At 46.9% G+C, this 21,836-nt stretch overlaps 1 protein-coding gene across 4 annotated transcripts in view; it reads left to right on the forward strand.

Moving 5' to 3' along the window:
- DMXL1 (Dmx like 1) overlaps positions 1–21,836 on the forward strand; it is a 328,770-nt gene that overhangs the window by 139,759 nt on the left and 167,175 nt on the right. For all 4 annotated transcript variants that reach the window (XM_082251711.1, XM_082251708.1, XM_082251710.1 and 1 more), the window contains exons 14-17: positions 559–648; positions 719–821; positions 12,652–12,771; positions 13,762–13,986. In XM_082251711.1, the coding sequence (XP_082107837.1) occupies positions 559–648; positions 719–821; positions 12,652–12,771; positions 13,762–13,986 (538 nt within the window). The remainder of the gene's footprint in view (positions 1–558; positions 649–718; positions 822–12,651; positions 12,772–13,761; positions 13,987–21,836) is intronic.

Consider the following 21,836-nt stretch of genomic DNA (forward strand, 5'->3'; position numbering starts at 1 on the left):
AGTTTTCTAGACAACTGCTTAGAACATCCCATGGTGCTGATTGTTGGGGCAAGTTCAGATGAGTCTGGGCATTTAAAACCTTTGAGATTGACATCACCTTTTCTTCCCAGATGATGATTGAGAACAATCCATGACACTGGCAGGTCTCAGCCTTGCAAAGGGGGCAGTGCATGCTATAAATTCTGCAGGGTGCCCAAACTTTTGCAGACGCCATTTTTTTGTTTTCTGTAACTTTGAAAGTGTCAATGATGGAAATAAAATCTAACTTTTGTTGACATATTATAAGAATGTCTAATATGTAATTTGATGCCTTTTGGAGGTTTTTCCATCTTTCCTTGGCTTCTTTATGCACATTAATACAAATTTTTACCTGGGGTGCCCAAACTTTCGATCACCACTGTATATTCACAGCTTTCCCACTGTTGTTTGACCAGGCTCACAGAAATGTGGCTTCTATACACTGATCAGTCATCAGTATAGATTTAATTTACTATACTGCATTAGCAATAACTGTCATGTGGCTCTGTCAATAAAAGTAATGTTTGCATTTATTTACAGACATACGTTGGGGAAGTTTTTAACATTATTAGTCAGCAGTCCACTGCTAGACCAGGATGTATTATAGAACTGGATGCCATTACTAGCTTGGTAAGTAGCAGTGTTGTCTTCATATGTGTGCCTGAACTTCCTTGTACTAATCACGTTGTTTTGTGTTCAGGATGGCAGAAAAACACAGCTGTTGCATGTCTTTCAAGAAGCCTTTATAATGGGAAACCAGGAGAATGAAACAACTGGGACCAGCGGCATTTCGTCTAGTTCTGGTAAGTTCACAATACGGTTCACCGACTCTCACCTAGCACAAGCAGACATCTGACATCAGCTCCGGGTCTGCCGAGGCACATCTTCCGGGTCTGCCGAGGCACATCTCCTGGGTGTACAGGCGCAAGACACCATAGACACATGGCTCCGTGTTCATAATAGATAAGCCTGTGATTTTAACACTTGTGTGAGTAGCCCTATTTTTGTGTTCAATAAATGTTTACTGTTCATACTATACATAGAGGCACTTTTTCCTCTTTTCTGCTTCTGTCAGTTTACCACTGCCAGTAGGTACAATTGATCAGCAGACAAGTTAAAAATTGGCCCAATAATTTTTTCCCCTGCCTGCAGTGCTCCTATCCTCTCCCCTCCCCTCCCCTCCCCTCCCCTCCCCATGCAAATTAGCTTGCTAGATTCACAACACCAACTATATGGAATGCTCAGTTACCTGCACTGTGCAATTGTATTATACAGAGTGGCACCTTGCCTCCTCTTTTGGAGTCCCCCGCTGGCACCCTCCACTCCTCCTCTTCTGCGTGTGCCCCAAGGCCAGGCTGTGTACGTCGATAGACTCGCGCAACGCAGCCTGCCCTCCGTTCTCCCTCACAGAATTTGACTGGCAGCAGCAGATACATGCAAAAAGTCTGCGCTAAAGCAATAATAATAAATAGAAGGCTTCTAGCAATAGGTAATATGTAATAAAGAACAGCGCCAAAATTCCAAATAAATGAATATATAGGAGGAAAACAGACTAAGCAAAGTCCATAAAGTCCATGAGGTCAGGTGCTGAAGTGCAGAGATGATTGCAAGAAAATTCCAACACCATAAATAAGAACACAATCCTGACGATCACCACATGCTCATGTATAGTGATTCCCTTACCGGAACTTTAGACCCCCTGTTACGGAAGGTCAGCCAAGCATGGAACATGGAGATAACCACCAGGATAGGGTCCACTCTTAAGGTCCAGCACCAGATCCACCACGGTACTTCATCCAGAATAATATATCCTCATATGTTCAAGTGTCTCAGATAATAGATAATATCCCTCCAAAGACATATGTTCAAGTGTCTCAGATAAAAGATAATATCGCTCCAAAGACAGATGAGGCTCAAATATTGAAGTATGCACATTTATTTGAATATAAAACCAAGTAAAAAACTCACATGACATCTGTATGATAAAGGCATGTAGTTATCTCCATGTTCCATGACCTTCCATAACAGGGGGTCTAAAGTTCCGGTAAGGGAATCACTTTACATGAGCACGTGGTGATCGTCAGAATTGTGTTCTTATTTATGGTGTTGGAATTTTCTTGCATTCATCTCTGCACTTCAGCACCTGACCTCACGGACTTAATGGACTTTGCTTAGTCTGTTTTTCTCCTATATATTCATTTATTTGGAATTTTGGCGCTGTACTTTATTACATATTGCTTTTTGGTCTGATATTACCTTTGTACTGGCAGCCTGCATCTATTTATGTATTGAGTGCAGCTATCTCCCCTTTTTTGTTGCTAGCAATATGTAAGAAAAAAGCCATGCATTGGAAATTAACAATCTCAGCTTCCGCTCTATGGACACCCAGCTCCATTTATCCACCTCTGTCTGCAGCAGCAGCAGCCCACCACTGGAGGAGATTTGGAAAAGCCCACAGCTCCACTAGGTGGAAAAGAAGTGCTTGTGCAAGGAGCCAAATACCAAAATGGGCCAGATATAGTGTAGTAATTTTTTACTCATACACAAGAATGATATAAAAACAATAAAACACATCCAGATGGCAAGTAGTAAAAACAAATACAGCGGTGCTCTTACTCAGATGGGGCCAGTTCTACTAGCATCCCCTGAAGACGTGTGTTGGCACGAAACGTGTTGAGGCAGCGCTATATGCTGACGTCAGGCCACCACATCAGGGGGCCACCAAACTTCCGCTTTGGTATTTGGCTCCTTGCGCAAGCACTTTTTTTTTCCATCTAGTGGCGTTGTGGGCTTTTCAAAATCTCTCTCAATGGTGGGCTGCTTCTGCTACAGTCAGAGGACCTTAGGTGGATGGATAGAGCTGGATGTCCACAGAGTGAAAGCTAAGATTGTTAGTTCCCAATGCGTGACTGAGCTGGTAAGTGCGTTCTTATCCTCAGTTGCATGTGGTGTCCCTTTTTTGGATGGTGGAAGCAAAACACGGACATGTCTGGTGTTAAATTACTTTTCTCTTTCGTTCATTGATGGACACAGCTCCAGAATCTTCTTGACCATTGGGTTATGCTGTCCCCTACAGGAGTATTTGGAAAAAAGTTGGTGCCTCAGGCCAGGTAGATTGGGACTTTATGGGCTAGTACAACAAGGTTTGTGTTTATACAATTTATTGAAAGGGTTTACAACATAATTTTAATATAATAACAACCATAATAGGTGTGTGGGTTATAGACCCATGAGTGATAGTGAGTCAGAAAAGAAGTTTGGTGATATGGTGACAGTGATATGTCTCTCTATCTGTCCACGCTTCTGATATTGGCATGGAATCTGTAGGGAGAGATATCCTGGGTTTGCTACGCGTTTCAGTAATCAAGGTATAGTGTGCCCCCTTTCAATGCGGAGTGACCACAGCGTGCCCCCTTTCAATGCGGAGTGACCACAGCGTGCCCCCTTTCAATGCGGAGTGACCACAGCGTGCCCCCTTTCAATGCGGAGTGACCACAGCGTGCCCCCTTTCAATGCGGAGTGTCCACAGCGTGCCCCCTTTCAATGCGGAGTGACCACAGCGTGCCCCCTTTCAATGCGGAGTGACCACAGCGTGCCCCCTTTCAATGCGGAGTGACCACAGCGTGCCCCCTTTCAATGCGGAGTGACCACAGCGTGCCCCCTTTCAATGCGGAGTGACCACAGCGTGCCCCCTTTCAATGCGGAGTGACCACAGCGTGCCCCCTTTCAATGCGGAGTGACCACAGCGTGCCCCCTTTCAATGCGGAGTGACCACAGCGTGCCCCCTTTCAATGCGGAGTGACCACAGCGTGCCCCCTTTTAATGCGGAGTGACCACAGCGTGCCCCCTTTTAATGCGGAGTGACCACAGCGTGCCCCCTTTTAATGCGGAGTGAGTGACCACAGCGTGCCCCCTTTTAATGCGGAGTGAGTGACCACAGCGTGCCCCCTTTTAATGCGGAGTGAGTGACCACAGCGTGCCCCCTTTTAATGCGGAGTGAGTGACCACAGCGTGCCCCCTTTTAATGCGGAGTGAGTGACCACAGCGTGCCCCCTTTCAATGCGGAGTGAGTGACCACAGCGTGCCCCCTTTCAATGCGGAGTGAGTGACCACAGCGTGCCCCCTTTCAATGCGGAGTGAGTGACCACAGCGTGCCCCCTTTCAATGCGGAGTGAGTGACCACAGCGTGCCCCCTTTCAATGCGGAGTGAGTGACCACAGCGTGCCCCCTTTCAATGCGGAGTGAGTGACCACAGCGTGCCCCCTTTCAATGCGGAGTGAGTGACCACAGCGTGCCCCCTTTCAATGCGGAGTGAGTGACCACAGCGTGCCCCCTTTCAATGCGGAGTGAGTGACCACAGCGTGCCCCCTTTCAATGCGGAGTGAGTGACCACAGCGTGCCCCCTTTCAATGCGGAGTGAGTGACCACAGCGTGCCCCCTTTCAATGCGGAGTGAGTGACCACAGCGTGCCCCCTTTCAATGCGGAGTGACCACAGCGTGCCCCCTTTCAATGCGGAGTGACCACAGCGTGCCCCCTTTCAATGCGGAGTGACCACAGCGTGCCCCCTTTCAATGCGGAGTGACCACAGCGTGCCCCCTTTCAATGCGGAGTGACCACAGCGTGCCCCCTTTCAATGCGGAGTGACCACAGCGTGCCCCCTTTTAATGCGGAGTGACCACAGCGTGCCCCCTTTTAATGCGGAGTGACCACAGCGTGCCCCCTTTTAATGCGGAGTGACCACAGCGTGCCCCCTTTTAATGCGGAGTGAGTGACCACAGCGTGCCCCCTTTTAATGCGGAGTGAGTGACCACAGCGTGCCCCCTTTTAATGCGGAGTGAGTGACCACAGCGTGCCCCCTTTTAATGCGGAGTGAGTGACCACAGCGTGCCCCCTTTTAATGCGGAGTGAGTGACCACAGCGTGCCCCCTTTCAATGCGGAGTGAGTGACCACAGCGTGCCCCCTTTCAATGCGGAGTGAGTGACCACAGCGTGCCCCCTTTCAATGCGGAGTGAGTGACCACAGCGTGCCCCCTTTCAATGCGGAGTGAGTGACCACAGCGTGCCCCCTTTCAATGCGGAGTGAGTGACCACAGCGTGCCCCCTTTCAATGCGGAGTGAGTGACCACAGCGTGCCCCCTTTCAATGCGGAGTGAGTGACCACAGCGTGCCCCCTTTCAATGCGGAGTGAGTGACCACAGCGTGCCCCCTTTCAATGCTGAGTGATTGACCACAGCGTGCCCCCTTTCAATGCGGAGTGAGTGACCACAGCGTGCCCCCTTTCAATGCGGAGTGATTGACCACAGCGTGCCCACTTTCAATGCGGAGTGATTGACCACAATGCAGAGTGAACAGCGTGCCAAGCCCCAGTGCACTTGACTTACCTGTTGTAGCGGCGGCTTCCTCTCTTCAGTCCCCGCGTCTCTTTGAGTCCTCCCGCGTCCCGCCTCCTCCTCGGCCAATGACATTGGCCAAGGAGGAGGAGGATCCGTGAGACAGTAGCAAATTTTCATTCGCTATTGTCACACAAATGGGCGGGCTCGAGGCGCACTGCTCTGCGCCTCGGGTCCACCCTTTTCGGAGATTCAGTGTCGCAACGATTGTGCGGGCCGGACAGAAGGCCCCCTCCCGCGGGCCGGAGGTTCCCCACCCCTGCATTAGATAGACCACGCCTTTAGTTTTACAGTTAGCGAAATGTTTTGGGGTAAATAGGTCTCCATTTGGTAATATTTTGAACATAGATTTTTGGAAATGCGTGGGGAACCCATGATATCTCTCCCTACAGATTCCACGCCAATATCAGAAGCGTGGACAGATAAAGAGACATGCCACTGTCACCATGTCACCAAACGTCTTTTCTGACTCACTATCACTCATGGGTCTATAACCCACACACCTATTATGGTTGTTATTATATTATAATTATGTTGTTAACCCTTTCAATAAATTGTATAAACACAAACCTTGTTGTACTAGCCCATAAAGTCCCAATCTACCTGGCCTGAGGCACCAACTTCTTTCCAAATATTTCTCTGGGATGACGGCTAAACCTACTCAAAAGGTTTTTGGGAATCGCACCCTTACACTAGTCCCCTAGAGGAGTAGGAGACTAGGCAGGAAAAAACATTTCCACGCCTATGGGGCAGTCCCAGAGGATACACTACATCTCCCTGCAATAGGCCATTTTTTTCTGCGTAGTCAGGAGTAAGTGCCTAGTTCCTTGCTGCGATTTTGTTTTCTTTTTTAAACAGAACTTTTTGTCCTCTTTTTATTATTTTCTGGTCCTATGAGAACTACAATCAACTGCTAGACTCGGCGACGGACTGGATATTCTAGATTCTTACGGTCTCCCCAGTTCAGCCAGCGAGCGCGTGCAAGCCTCCGCGCTAGGTCGACCGAGACATAGTCCCACTGGACAGGGGCTGGCCTGCAAGTTAAGTCTCGCGAGGGCGCATACGACCTGGTCCCAGCCTGAGTCTCAGCATGCCTCCTTGTCCCCAGCACCCCCATTCCGATGGTGCGGTGGACTGCCTAGAGCGTCGCCCACCCAGTTCTATAGTATGGTAAGTACTGCCCCCCCCATGACCTTTTGGGGTGGATGTGGGCCCCTCCCTGGGACGGTGGAACCCCCAGGTTCCCCTCCCGCCCCATATGTTGGGGTCCCCTGTGGACCACCCCCCATCTTCCCACACCTAGCCCCCCCCCAGGGGGTGACCGTACCTGTCCAGATTCGTTTCGGGAGTTGTCGAGCAGCCTATGGGGTGGCCATTTTTTGGAGCCTTATGGGCGGTGATTGCGGCGGTGGACCTCTAGTGCTGACCCTGGACTCCCACTTTCTCTCTGATCGCTGCATTGTGTGCAGCATCTGGCGCTCTACTATGTGCCTGCCTGGGGGTCGTGAGTTCCTGTGGGTGCCTTACGGCTCTCCCTTTTTCTGCTATAGCAGTGGCTGGTTGTGCTGAGACCTGTGGTGCCGCTAGCGCGGCAGCGGGGGGAGTCATTTAGCAGTGTTTTCTCATTTTTACCTGTGTGGTTCCCCTGGTTAACCATGGAGTCCCTGGAGCACTTTTCACCACCTGATCCCCTCTCAGAGGCGGCGGGCCCTTTTTGGTCCCAGTTCACCCTGCCTGCAATGGCAGTGGCCCTGGAGTCCTTGGTGTCTAAGGTTGATCTGGTCTTGCAAAAACGGACCAGCAAAAAACATCCACCGCCTTCACCTGTCTTCTCTGTCTCCTCATATCCTGAGTCTGATCTGGCTGCGCACCCTGAGTGCTCTGATAGTGAGGATGATTCCTCTTCTACTACAGCCGCACATGAAAAATCGCTGGTGGATGCATTGTTTGTATTTGTGCGGGAAACTTAAAAATGGACGATCCAGCTGCGTCGGAGGTGCTGGTCACCTGGTCACCTTCGGTACCCGAAAATCCTCTAAAGCGGCAAAGGTTTTTCCATTTCCCACCTAATTTGGCAAAATTGTCGCGAGTCAGTAGGGTTGCCCTAAAGGCAACGTGGTGGTACCGAAGTGTTTCGCTAGAAGGTATCCCGTTGAAGAGTCCCTGTTAAAAAAATTGGACAGTCCCACCTGTGGTGGATTCTAAGGTTTCCAGGCTGAATAAATCCACTCTAATTTCGGCGGAGGAGTCTCTGGCTTATAAAGACCCTTTTGATAGGAGAGCAGAGACCTTGGTCCAACACATGTTTACTATGGCCGGTTCAGTCCTTAGGCGGGTGTTCACCATTGCCTTGGTGTCCCAGACCTTGACGGAGTGGACGAAGTCTTCGTGCCAGGATCTGGAGGGGGAAAAGCTTCCCCCCTGCCTTTGTGGAGCTGGCGGACAAGTTGGTCAAATAGGGATTTTTGGAAAAAGTGTGATCCCTATTTGATATCTGGTGAGTGCCCATTTCTGTGGGGTGCACTGATGGTGTGGTGGAGGATACAGTATAATCTTACCCATATGAGCACTGGGAGTACCGCCAATGGTCAAGCTACATATATTGAACTGATTTAAAATACCTTTCAGCAATATATGGACTACAACTTACCTATGGTTTCTGTTCTTATTGTTCAATGACTATACTCTATATTGGGGACTTTCTAGTCATTTACACTTGATATGTGCAGACATATAGAAGCGCTGCTGAATGCAATTTTTTACTTGATCGATTGGACATCAAAGTGGTGCTTCGCCCTTGTCAGTCGTTCCTTCCTAATGTTGTCTCTGGTTTCCATCTGAATGAAGACATTGTATTGCCTTTCCTGTGTCCTAAGCATCCTGTGGAGATTGCCTTGCATTCTCTGGATGTGGTTCAAGTGATCAGGGTGTACCTGGCAGCATCAGAGTCGTATAGGAAATCAGACTCACTCTTTGTCCTTAAGGATGGACCTTGCTAGGGGTTGGCCATGTCTGCCGTGATGATTTCCAGATGGATCAGGCGGTGGTGCAGGCCTATTTAATCAAGGGTCAGGTTCCTTCTTTCCCTATTAAGACGCACTCTACGCGGGTGCTTAGTGCCTCTGTGCCCTCTGCTCAGGCGTCAGTGATGCCGGTTTGCAAGGCTGGCACTTGGTTGTCTGTGCACACTTTCACAAAATTTTACAAAGTAGATGTGCTGGCATCTGCGGATGCTGCTTTTGGCCGCAAAGGTTTTGCAGGCTTCAGTTTGAAAGGACTAGTCCTCTTTGAGGGTGTATGCTTTTCAAGTGAGCTCCAGTTGTTCCTGGTTGAGCTCCATGTTACCTGTTTGGCCAGGTTTAGCCTTTGGGTCAAGCAAATTCTGGAGCTGTGTCAGTCGATGAAAGAAAGAGAAATCTGGATTTTTGTTTTACTGTAAAATCCTTTTCTCTGATGATCATTGACAGACACAGCACCCACCGCACTATTGAGTTGGGTTATATTTCTCCTGACGCTGCTTGCAACAAAACTGATTGCCTATATCAGGGAGGGGGAGTTTATCCCCTGGGACTGCCCCATAGGCATGGTAACGTTTTTGCCTGCCTAGTGTCCTACTACTGTAGGGGGCAGCATAACCCAGTGGTCAATAAGATTCTGGAGCTGTGTCTATCAATGAACATCAAAGAAAAGGATTTTATGTTAAGACAAAAGTCCAATTTTTTTATTTATGCATTTTTTGTGTGTGATTTTTCCCTTTCACGGTTTTATGCACATGATTTATAGTGGATGTTTTTTTTTTTGCTGCTGCTATATTCAGGTGCTGCACCTTTAATACTGGCAGCAGCAGGAGCCAATGGCTCTAACTGCTGTCAGTGAAGCCTGTGAGCGAAGCAAGTGTGGGGGGGGGGGGGGGGGGAGTAGAGAATCTGAAGCAGGGCACAGCGCTGGATTGAGGGAGGACTCAGGTAAGTGTTTGGGGGAGGGGGATGTATGAGGAACAGCTAGTGGAAGCTTTTTTACATTTAATGCGTAGAATGCGTTACAGTAAAAAACCTTTAACTTTAAAACCCCTTAAAATATGGAGAAATGAATCAAACTGTAGATTGTCATGCCGTTAGTTTCGATAGAAATCACAGGAAAGTAAAAATACCAGAACTCAAAACTGTGTAAATTGTCTGGGTGGGTGACATTACATAAAAGGCAGCTGCAGTCTGGGCAATGAGATACTGAAGTGGTATAGAGGTCTGTGTCAGTAAACCACAGCAATCTTTTTATCTTTCAAACAGTGTGTGAAAACCATTATATAAGCAGGGCATGTGACATACTTCTGGGGAAAAAAAATAAGCATGTGATAAACACTTGAAAGGCAGTTATTTTAGAATTATCATTCCAGGGACTGATGTTGGGCCTCAGGAAAGACTTTTAAAGTTGAACTCCAGGGAAAACATTTGCTCAGTGCCCCGTCCCTTCCCCACATTGCAAGGGTTTAGGCTGCATTCACATGTCAGCGTTTGGTTCGGGGGCAGAACCGCCGCGGTTCCGCCCGCGATCCGGAGATTATTGCAAAACGCGGGACGCCTAGCGTTGCCCGTTGATTTGCAATAGCCCCCCAAACGCCGAGCGATGTTGCCGTGATTTCCGCCTGCCGAATCGCGGCAACATCGCGCAAACAAAATCGCGGGACGCAATACGCTCCAAAGAAGTACAAGAGCTTCTTTCGAGCGTATTGCGTCCCGCGATTTTGTTTGCGCGATGTTGCCGCGATTCGGCAGGCGGAAATCGCGGCAACATCGCTTGGCGTTTGGGGGGCTATTGCAAATCAACGGGCAACGCTAGGCGTCCTGCGATTTGCAATAATCTCCGGATCGCGGGCGGAACCGCGGCGGTTCTGCCCGCGATCCAAACGCTGACATGTGAATGCAGCCTTAATGATTGTGCGTAGGGCACCAGTAAAAAGTATTTTTTTTTTTTCTTTTTTTTAACTAATCGATTTTTTCTTTGGTCGACTGTGCTCAACTTTCCCCCCTGTGCTCTGGGTGCGGACGGTCACTCAGCATCCTCACATACAGTGCATAACCCTTGCAGCCCTTAGGAATCCCAATGATAGGACATTTTCTCCTGGAGTTCAGCTTTAACCTCCTAGGCGGTAATCCCGAGCGTGACTCGGGGTTGATTTTTCATTGCAGGATCGGTAACCCCGAGTCACGCTCGGGGTGGATTGCAGAGAGCGCAGCGGTGTTCTCTTACCTTATCCTGGCGATCCAGCGATGATCTCTCATTGCTGAGATCGCCAGCCGAGAGTCCCGCCGCTCCTCCGTCCCTCCGTCGGTGTGATGACTTCCTAGTTCCGTTCCCTGCAGCAGCAATGTTGCATGGGAGCGGAACTAGGGAGGGAAAAAAAAAAACGTTGCACAAAACACAAATCACATTTTATATTATATATATATATATATATATATATATATATATATATATATATATATATATATGCATATATATATATATATATATATGCATATATGCATATATATATGCGTATATGCATATATGCATATATATATGTATATATATATATATATATATATATATATATATATATATATATATATATATGCGCATATATATATATATACCGGTATATATATATATATATATGCATATATATATATATATATGTATATATATATATATATATATATATATATATATATATATGTATATATATATATATATATATATATATATATATATATATATATATATATATATATATATATGCACACACACACATATATATATAAAATTATATTATTGATTCAATTATAATTAATGCGTTATATATTATATATATATATATATATATACACACATATATCTATATATAATGCATGAATTATAATCTAATCAATAATATAATTTTATTATATATATTATATATTAAATAATAAAATAATATTATTGATTTGATTATAATTCATGCGTTTGTGTTTCAAATTTATCACATCTGGGATGTCTACTAGAGTCTTGTTTTGGTCAGGTTTAAGTCAGTAATTACTAAGAATTGTAATTGTAATAATACATAACGCCAAATTTCCATGAAAACAATTGTACCGCTTTTGGTATGTAATTCCTGACATAATCATACCGCCAGGGAGGTTAAAGCCAAAACCAAAAATGTAATGTATTGCAGCTTACCAATCAATTTATGTGGTGGCTGCATTTCCTTTTTTTTTTTTTTTTCCCTCGGTTTTCTCCTGGTGATCTGGCCAGTAACACACTTCCTGTATTAGAGTGCCCCCACTCTGGATGAGGGAGCACAGCAGACAACAGCAATATCTGTGTGGGGGGAAGGGAGTGCTATATGTACTAGCAGATTCAGATACACTAACAAAATGAAGCCAAGCTTCACACTGCAGTAAAACAACCAATTACAGGAATGTGTTTTTTTTTTCTGGTATAAAAGTTTTACAAGAATAGGATAAATGTTTGTCATTGTTCCCGCCATGTCAGTGGTAATTGATTTGTCTCAACACTCTAACTGATTAATTTGCAGGAGAGCTTGTTCTGTTGAAAAACAACAGACTTATGCTAGTCCTAGATTATGCAATTTAAATTGCCGTTGATGGGTGAATTCATCCCGCAGCTCTCTTGTGTTCTGCCGGCGAGGAGCCTTCCCTGCCTGCAGAACACAATGATTAGTGTTGCCAGCTATAGCCAGTGCCACTAATACTTTGAGAAAAACCAAACAGGCTGGTTGTACACAAGTCAATCTATCGATCGATTTGCGTACAACCAGGGAGCCCATACATACATGTATCGAAATTCAGCTGTTTCCTGCTGAACTGGCCGAATTTCGATCCATGTATGGCTGGCTTTACTGACTGGATCACCAGATGAAACTAAAAGAAGGAAAGCCTAAAAAAGAAAATGAATGCAGTTACCAAAGAATTGGTAACGTGCAATATGTCTGCTTTTGGGTTTAATACCACTTTGTCTGCTTCTTTTCCTGCTTTAAATATTACAATGAGACATTCAGCGTTTAAGACTGGTGCAGATGTGGGACTGCTGCCCAGCAAAAATAAAAAATTGAACCTTTTGCGATAAAACCAAGGAATTCAACTGGTTACAGTAAGTAGCAACTTTGTTTTGCTCATTATTCTTTGTTCAAGACTTCATGTATTTGCCTTTTGAGAGAAATTGGTGGCAGGAGACTAACAACTTTGACCTTTTTTCCCCCAATAGACTTCTCCCACAATGGTTTTTCAGAAAAATTTTTCCTGGTGGTAATTGAATGTACCAAAGAAAAACGTTCAGTATTACACATGTGGAAATTACATCTAAAGTCTGTTCCTGTCTCCGTGGGTATGGTTTTTTATGTTACTGCGCATGGACATAATTTCTTATGAATTATTTTTAAGGCTTTTTTTGATTACATTGTCATTAACTGGTGCATTTTGAGGTATACTATTGTACTGCAAAAGCTCTTTCAGAGTTCATTGCTTCCCAATCAATAGGAATCCATTCTTGCATGTCATATGAAACTCAGAGTAAAAGTTTGCTGTGTAGTTATTTTAAATATTTTGCATAAATGCATTATGGCAGTACTAGCCATCCATGTATCCATTCTTAAGCGCCGGTTCACATTGCAGCGACGCTACTTCGGACCGCGACCTCCGAGGTCGCGGTGCGAGCAGCGCGCCGCGACCTCGGAGCGGCCACCACGGACTTCATAACATTGAAGTCTATGGCGGTCGCTTCCGGGTCGCCCCAAAGAAGCTCCAGACCCTTTTTCTAGGTCGGAGCGACTTGTGTCGCTCCTATTAGAACGGGTCCGCAGCTTCCCTATGGGAGGCGACCTGTGAGGCGACCAGGTCGCCTCACAGGTCGCCCTAGTGTGAACCAGCACTAAGAGTACTTGTGTTTGTAAAGCTTTGCACATGTCGGTACAATATTTGTACTCTTGGCCAATAATGAAAATCCACCACCTCCTGCCTGCAAGACAAATATACATTTTCTTTATGGGGCGTTGGAAGTGCTTTATTTGAACTACTCTAAAGTGCTACTAAACCCATTGATTTACCTCTTTATCAAATCTGTTCACATTTAAGGCATGTCATGTCTGATAACTGTCCTGGTTGCTTGTGCTGTCAACAGAACTGTGAAGCCATAAAATGGCTGGTGTCATAACTGATTACATGTGCAGCACCATGCAGCTCCAGATCAAACAAAGGCTAAGATGGCAGCTTCCTTGTCTGTAAAGGATCTAAAGGTTTAGTTGTGCTTTGAATGTAAATTATAACGATTTGTTGTAGACTTTATTATTTGCTGAAACTTCATCCTTTCTTATTACAGAGGATAGGTCAAACACCAACTCATCTGAGAATCTTCCACCCAAAGAAGATTCCTTTAGTTCTGCTTCAGGAGAGAAGGTGCAGTCACCTCTTACACAAAGGTATCAAGCATGTAAAGCAAATCTTCAGAGTACCAGCAAGATGACCCTTTCATCAGAGCTTGTATACAGCCAAGAGTTGAGTTTGCCGGATGCTGTTGAAGTCATTAGTGTTAAACCATCTGCAGGTAACAGTTGTTTTTTGTTTGCAAAAAATCATCGAACTGTGTTCACACTGATACAGTCTTGAATCTGCCTGCTGGCTTAGAGTTAATAATAGGTAGACTTGCACCAAGCAATCAAACTCGTGGATGTTAGGCATGGATAGAAAATGTCATCTGCTAGGGTAGTAGGCCTAGTGGTTTTGTAGAGTAGGTATTAAACTAAATGGTTGAATTTATGCAAGGACCAGAGCCTTTAGACTCAAACCTTTATACATCTTTAAAAGGAAAGCTTGCAGAATTACATTTACCTCCTTGTTTATCTTTACTTAACCTAAGGTTGCAGGAAAGAAAATCGCTTGATTCCTCAATAAACACAGTCAGTGTTGATGGGGGAATCCCTCTCACGGAGCAAATGTGCTCTGGGTAAGGGGGAGTGCAGGGAGCTGTCCCTCCCCAGGAGAGCACAATTAATATTGCTAGCAGCTTTTTAATCGCATGCTAAAAATCAAACATGGTTGTTCCCAAGTTAACTTGGGTACAGTCAGCCTGCCCATAGATGGATCAAATTCCAGTTGGTCCTTGCTGAACTGGCAGATAATCAATCCATCTATGGCTGGCTTAACCACTTAAGGACCAAAAGGGTTTACCCCCTTAATGACCAGCAGATTTTTTTCAATTTGGCACTGCGTGACTTTAACTGGTAATTGCGCAGTCTGCTGTACCCAAACTAAATGTATGTCCTTTTTTCCCACAAATAGAGCTTTTTTTTTTGTTAATATTTGATCACCACTGGGATTCTTATTTTTGCAATATAAACAAAAAAAAAAAAAAACCTTTTCAGAAAAAATTATATTTTGTACTATTTTTGTATTATATATCCAATAAACTCAAATTTTTCCATACATTTAGGCCAACATGTATTTAGCTACATGTCCAATAAAAAGAAAAATCTCAATAAGCGCATATTTATTAGTTTGAGCAAAAGATATAACGTCTGCAAACTATGGTGTGTATACTAGAATTTACACAGCTTTTACTTTCTGACTGCCTATCTCATTTCTTGAAGTGCTAAAATGGCAGGGCAGTACAACCCCAACCAAATTACCCCTTTTTGGAAAGTAGGTACCCCAAGGAATTTGCTGAAAGGCATGTTGAGCCCATTGAATATTTTAATTTTTTTTCTCTTTCATTGACGGACGCAGTCCTCTGATGCATTTAGTTAGGACACTAGGCAGAAAAAAAATTCTGGCTAACGCGGTCTGTACATCCAGGGCCCACCTGCTTATCAATTCTGTTGTGGAGTCTGGGGGGTCCCCCTGAGGGTCCTCAGTTGCTCTGCTCGCCGTGCGGGGCCACCATTTTCTTGTAGCCACATGTGCTGAAGAGATTGGCGGCCATCTTCGTACACCCGGAACGGCCCTTATGCGGTGGATTCTTCCCTAGGAATCTGTATGGGAGTTCCTGGAGGCGTTTTCTGTGGGTGGAGCCCGACCCTATACCCTGGGCGGTTTCTGAGCTCATTTCCTTTCGGAGAGCTACTGTTGTCACATTTGGAGGGCGCTGTAGCGCAGTGGGACTTTTTTTTGCAAAAAAAAAAAATTTCTCTGTCGCTCATTGACAGACGTAGTCCTCTTGATTAATATCAAATTGGGTTATACTGCCTTCTACAGGAGTAGGACACTAGGCAGAAAGAAAACGTTCTGGCCACACCTTAGGGGCAGTCCCAGAGGGTATATCCTCTTCCTGTCTGCTACAGGAAATCAGTTTTTTTCTGTTTAGTCAGGAGTAAGGACCTAAGTAAGGACCTTGCTGGGATCTTTGGTCCTGGCAAGATTTTTTAGAAAAATTTTTTCTTTTTTAGGTAGCTGTTTTCTCCAGTTTTCCTGTGAGATCTTCAAGCAAATCACGCCGGATCTGGGCGACGGGCTGGATGTTGAGATCCAGTGGTCACCCCAGCCGGCCTACGAGCGCGTGCAGAATATAGCTCCGCGCTGGGTCGGCCGCGACACATTCAAGCAAGTATGCTGGAGCTGGGCGACGGGCTGGATGTTGAGATCCAGTGGTCACCCCAGCCGGCCTACGAGCGCGTGCAGACCATAGTTCCGCACTGTGTCGGCCGCGACATAGTCCCACTGGACGGGGACTGGCCTTGCGAGTGGAACATCTCGCCAGGACGCCTAAAGACAGTCGAAGATTGATTCAGGGCGTCCGCATTGGTCAACAGACCCCCACCTCGGTGGAGAGGGGTTCTGTTAAAAGGGGGTGCCCGTCAGTTCCGGTATGGTGAGTAAATGTTCCCCCTTCCCCCTTGTCGGGTTTTTGGGATGGATACAGGCCCCTCTGTGGATGGTTGGACCTTTTCTTTTTAAAGAGTTCCCCCTCTATCCTATGACATGTTCACAGATCTTCCTGTGAGAGTGTGAGTGGTGTATAGGAGTTACACTCAAGCAAGCTTGGTTTGGGAGCTGACGCTCCATGAGGCCTGGTTTAGGAGCTGACGCTCCATGAGGCCTGGTTTAGGAGCTGACGCTCCATGAGGCTTGGTTTAGGAGCTGACGGCTTGGTTTAGGAGCTGACGCTCCATGAGGCTTGGTTTAGGAGCTGACGCTCCATGAGGCTTGGTTTGGGAGCAGACTATTTTTAAAGAAAATACCGGCATATAGGTAAAAGCAAGCACCTACCCTATGCAATGATGCAGGCGCCATCCTCTCGTAGGCCACACTTGCAGGCCGCCGCCAGCCTTCTGTAAACCATCCGCAATCCGCCGGTAAGAGCACACAGGATCGGCAGCCGCCGCCATTTTTCTGTAGACCGCATGGATCCTGCAGGACTACAGACTGCATTGCCTACACAGGCCGCCCGCAGGTCACGCAGGCCGCCATTTTGCCGTAGCCTGGTGTCCCCTGCATGGGGGCGGCCATGTTTGGTGTGCCCAAGCTACCTCGAGGAGTAGCTGAGAACGCCGGAAGGCGTGTAAAAGGGGGCGGAGCCACTTCCTTTACCCGGGAAAGCTATCACAGGACTTCCTAGTCTGAATAGGACAACGCTGGGAGCAGTTTTAAGCTTCTCTGCATCAGGTGGTGAGCCCTTGGGGGTCTCTCTCTCTCTGTAGGGGTCCAGAACAGGTACGCTGAGGCGCTGTTGCGCTGGGGGATTACATATAAAAAAAAAAAAAAGGAGAAAAAATATTTTTATTTTTAAATTTTTTACTGGCAAAGTGTCCTGGATTAGCATGGACCCTGCCACACATCTATCTCCACCTGATCCCCTCGAGTGGCTGCAGGACCCTCCAGTTCCCCACTTACTATTGATGCATTATCAGCGGTTGTGGAGTCTTTTATATCCCGGGTGGAAGTGGCCTGTCAGGGATGGGGTGCAAGGAAGCGACCCCCGCCTACCCCTAAATTCATCTGAAACTTCAGATTCAGAGTCTGAACCTGTCACTGCAAGTGCAGGTCCCTCATCTGGGGCTGGTGTCTCAGGTACTGTCTCCTCAGACAGTGAGGAGGGCGTTTCGGCATCCGCCATAGCCCAAGAAGAAGCGTTGATGAACGCACTAATTGTGAGACTGAGATCCCTTTTGGTACTAATAAACGGACCAAAATGGCGAAAGTGTTTTCTTTTGCCCAAATGTATTGGTAATAGCATTAAAGAATTAAAGAAGAATGGGGTCATCCAAAACGAACCCCTGTTTTTTTCCAAACGCATTATTAGGCGTTATCCGTTTGAGGAATTCCTCCTCAAGAAATGGAAAGTGCCACCTGTGGTGGATTTACCAATTTCCAAATTAAATAAAGCTACGGTTATCCCATTGGAGGACGCTCCATCCTTTAGGGATCCGGTGGATCGTAAGGTGGAAGCTGTGTCTCGCGCCATCTGTTCCTTGATTGGGTCAGCTTTTTAGACCAGTGATTGCAATTGGTTTGGTTTTACAAACATTGACAGAATGGACCAAGTTGTTACGCCGGGACTTAGAGGGGAGAAGCATCCCCCCGGCAGTATCAGACCTGCTGGAGCAGATGATACAAGGGCTACAGTTTGTCTGTGACACTACTCTGGACGCCACTCCATTGTTGGGGCGGGCATCAATTTCAGCAGTCGTCCTCAGGCGTGTACTGTGGCTAGGGTGTTGGTCGGCGGACCAAGGTTCCAAAAGAAAAAAAAAAAACTTTGGCTAATCTTCCTTTTCAGGGGGATCGCCTATTTGGGGCCACCTTAGATGAGATTATCAAGAATCTCACTGGAGGCAAGAGTACTTTTTTGCCACAGAGCACTAAGGGTAAGGGACCTCGTCAGAGACGGGGGCCTTCCTTTTCCGCTCATAAGAAATTTTTTCTCTCCGCTGGGATGGGCGATAAAGCTAAGCCCTCCAAAACTCCTTCAGGAGGTTTCAGGGGGCGCTGGTCGGGCAAACAAGAGTTCGGCTCTTCCAAACCTGAAGATAAGACTATTAAAGCCTGAAAGTGCGCCCCCACCCATACTTGGGTTGGGGGGATGTCTTCGCCGGTTTCCGGATCCATGGCTTTCCAGAATCCCGGACAATTGGGTTTGCGAAGTCAGAAGGTCAGGTTACAAGATCGAGTTTCAATCATTCCCACCGGTGCGATTCTTCCCCTCCAAGATCCGACTATCCCCGGATCGCCTAGAATCTTTGCGGGGGGCGGTCACGGATTTAATGCAACAAGGAGTGGTGGTCCACGTTCCTTGGACAGAGCGTTTTCAAGGGTTTTATTCGAACCTTTTCACAATACCAGAAAAGAGGGCAAGGTGCGTCCAATTCTGGACTTAAGAGCACTCAATCTTTTTGTTAAGGTACAAAAATTCAAGATGGAGTCCATTCGCACAGTAGCGGCCTCCCTGCATCAGGGGGATTTTCTGGCGTCCATAGACATCTAGGATGCCTATCTTAACATTCCTATTTACGCAGGACATCAGCGTTTCCTGCGTTTTTCCGTAAAGAGAACCATTATCAGTTTGTGGCGTTACCCTTTGGTCTCGCCTCGGCTCCTCGGGTCTTCACAAAGGTGTTGGCCCCAGTGTTGGCGCTGTTGCGGCAACGAGACATATCGATTCTAGGTTACCTAGACGATCTTCTGCTCCGTGCAGAGTCTCCACAGACTCTGTTGCTAACTTAGAGATCACCATAACCTCTTTGCAAGAGTTCGGGTGGCTGGTGAACTTACAGAAGTTTTCTCTGGTTCCCACCAGGAGGCTGGAATATCTGGGTCTAATTTTTAGACACATCCAGGGCAAAAGTGTTTCTCCCTGCGGAGAAACTCCAGAAGATTCAATCAACGATTCAGTTGTACTATCTGACAACTGGCCTTCCCTTCGGACTTGCATGAGAGTCCTGGGTTTGATGGTGGCTTCTTTCGAAGCAGTATCATTTGCCCAGTCCCATACCCGAATCCTTCAAAAAGAAATTCTTCTCAAATGGAATCGGAATCCAGATTCCATGGACAATCGGATCCGACTGAGCGAGCGGACCAGGAAGTCTCTGGTCTGGTGGCTTCGGTCTCCGATGCTCAGCAGGGGAAGTCATATCTTCCAATAGATTGGACGATTTTCACCACGGATGCCGGTCTATCCGGGTGGGGAGGAATTCTCGGCAAAGTATCCGCTCAGGGGCTTTGGTCCCTGGAAGAGTCCAGATTACCGATAAATGTATTGGAACTGAGAGCGATCAGACTTTGTCTGATTCACTGGACCGAGCAGCTCCAGGGCAGCCCGGTTCGGATCCAGTCGGACAACGCCACGGCTGTGGCTTACGTCAATCACCAAGGGGGCACCAAGAGTGTCCTGGCGGCCATAGAGTGACCAGCATTCTTCATTGGGCAGAGCGATTTGTTCCAGCTCTCTCCGCGGTATTCATTCTGGGGGTGGAAAATTGGCAGGCAGATTATCTCAGCCGTCAGATTCTGGATCAAGGGGAATGATCTCTTCATCCAGAGGTATTCCACCAACTGTGCCTCCGTTGGGGCACCCCGAATGGGATCTGTTGGCATCTCGGCTCAACAGGAAAGTGCGGAGGTTTGTGGCTCGCTCCCACGATCCTCTAGCAGACGCCGCAGACGCCCCGTGGGGCAGTATCAGCTACTGTATGCCTTCCCTCCTCTCAAGTTGCTGCCGAAGCTTCTTCGCAGGATAGAGGTGGAGGGAATCCCAGTTACCCTGGTAGTTCCGAACTGGCCTAGTCGGGCCTGGTACGCCGACCTGGTCAGGCAGGTCGCAGGCGTTCCTTGGCGACTTCCTCTCAAGGAGGATCTGCTGTCGCAGGGACCGATCTTCAATCCTGCTTTACGATCGCTGGCTTTAACGGCCTGGCTATTGAGACCCAGGTGCTGAAGCACAAGGGATTGTCAGCTTCAGTTGTTCCTACTCTAATTAAAGCGAGGAAAGCGACTTCCAGAAAGATCTATCATCGCACATGGAAGTCTTATATCGCGTGGTGTGAAACTCTTGGGTTTCCTCCACGCTCTTATTCGGTGAACCGAATCTTGGCTTTTCTGCAACAGGGGGTTGAGCAGAAGCTGGCCTTGAGTGCTATCGAGGGTCAGGTTTCAGCATTAGCAATCTTCTTTCAGAAGCTTTTGGCTACTCATTCCTTGGTTTGGAATTTCATCCAGGGGGTGCGACACCTGGCCCTGCCAGTGCACGCACCTTTACCACCCTGGAATCTTAATTTGGTGTTGTCGGTTCTTCAGAAACCTCCTTTTGAAAATATCAGGGAGATTCCCTTGCTTACTTTATCCCAGAAGGTGGCCTTCTTGGTGGCTATCACTTGTGCACGCAGGGTGTCAGAACTGGCTGCATTATCCTGTTGTTCCCCATATCTGGTGGTTCATAGGGATAAGGTTGTTCTTCGTCCGAATCCATCCTTCCTTCCTAAGGTGGTTTCAAAGTTTCATTTGAATGAGGACATGGTATTGCCTTCCCTGTGTCCTAAGCCCAGTCATCCTCGAGAATTCGCGTTGCATTCCTTGTATGTAGTTCGGGCGATCAGGGTATACTTGAATACTACGGATTCATTTCGTAATACGGAGTCACTGTTTGTGATCACGGATGGCCCTAAGAAGGGGTTGCCTGTTTCTGCCGCGACCATCTCTAGATGGAGCAGACAGACGGTGGTATAGGCTTATTCTATTTAAGGGTCGGGATTCCCCGTTCCCTGTTAAGGCGCACTCTACTCGGGCGCTTAGTGCTTCCTGGGCCTTCCGCCATCAGGCGTCAGTGGTTCAGGTTTTTAAGGCGACTACTTGGTCGTCGGTTCATACCTTTACAAGATTGTATAAGGTTGATTTTATGGCATCATCAGATGCCTCTTTTGGCCGCAAGGTTCCTGCAGGCCGCTGTTTGAGGAGACTGTTGGTCTACCTCGAGGGTTTGTTGGGTAGGTCTCATCTGTTTGTTCGATGAGTCCCTTGATACTTCTGGTTGGCTCCGGTTGGGCCTTCTGGATTTTGATTTCTGTTATCACCCCTCATTTGTGGCACTGCTTTGGGACGTCCCAATTTGATATTAATCAAGAGGACTACGTCTGTCAATGAGCGACAGAGAAAAAGGGATTTTTGTAAGATCTTACCGTAAAATCCTTTTCTCTTAAGCTCATTGACAGACGTAGTACCCGCCCCTCTATTATTGAGTTGGGTTGGGTTAAATTCTCTGACACTGCTTTGTGACATAACTGATTTCCTGTAGCAGACAGGAAGAGGATATACCCTCTGGGACTGCCCCTAAGGTGTGGCCAGAACGTTTTCTTTCTGCCTAGTGTCCTACTCCTGTAGAGGGCAGTATAACCCAATTTGATATTAATCAAGAGGACTACGTCTGTCAATGAGCTTAAGAGAAAAGGATATTACTGTAAGATCTTACAA

The sequence above is a fragment of the Pelophylax lessonae genome, assembly GCF_965119305.1.
Source record: "Pelophylax lessonae genome assembly, chromosome: 1".
In the NCBI taxonomy this organism is placed as follows: Eukaryota; Metazoa; Chordata; class Amphibia; order Anura; family Ranidae; genus Pelophylax; species Pelophylax lessonae.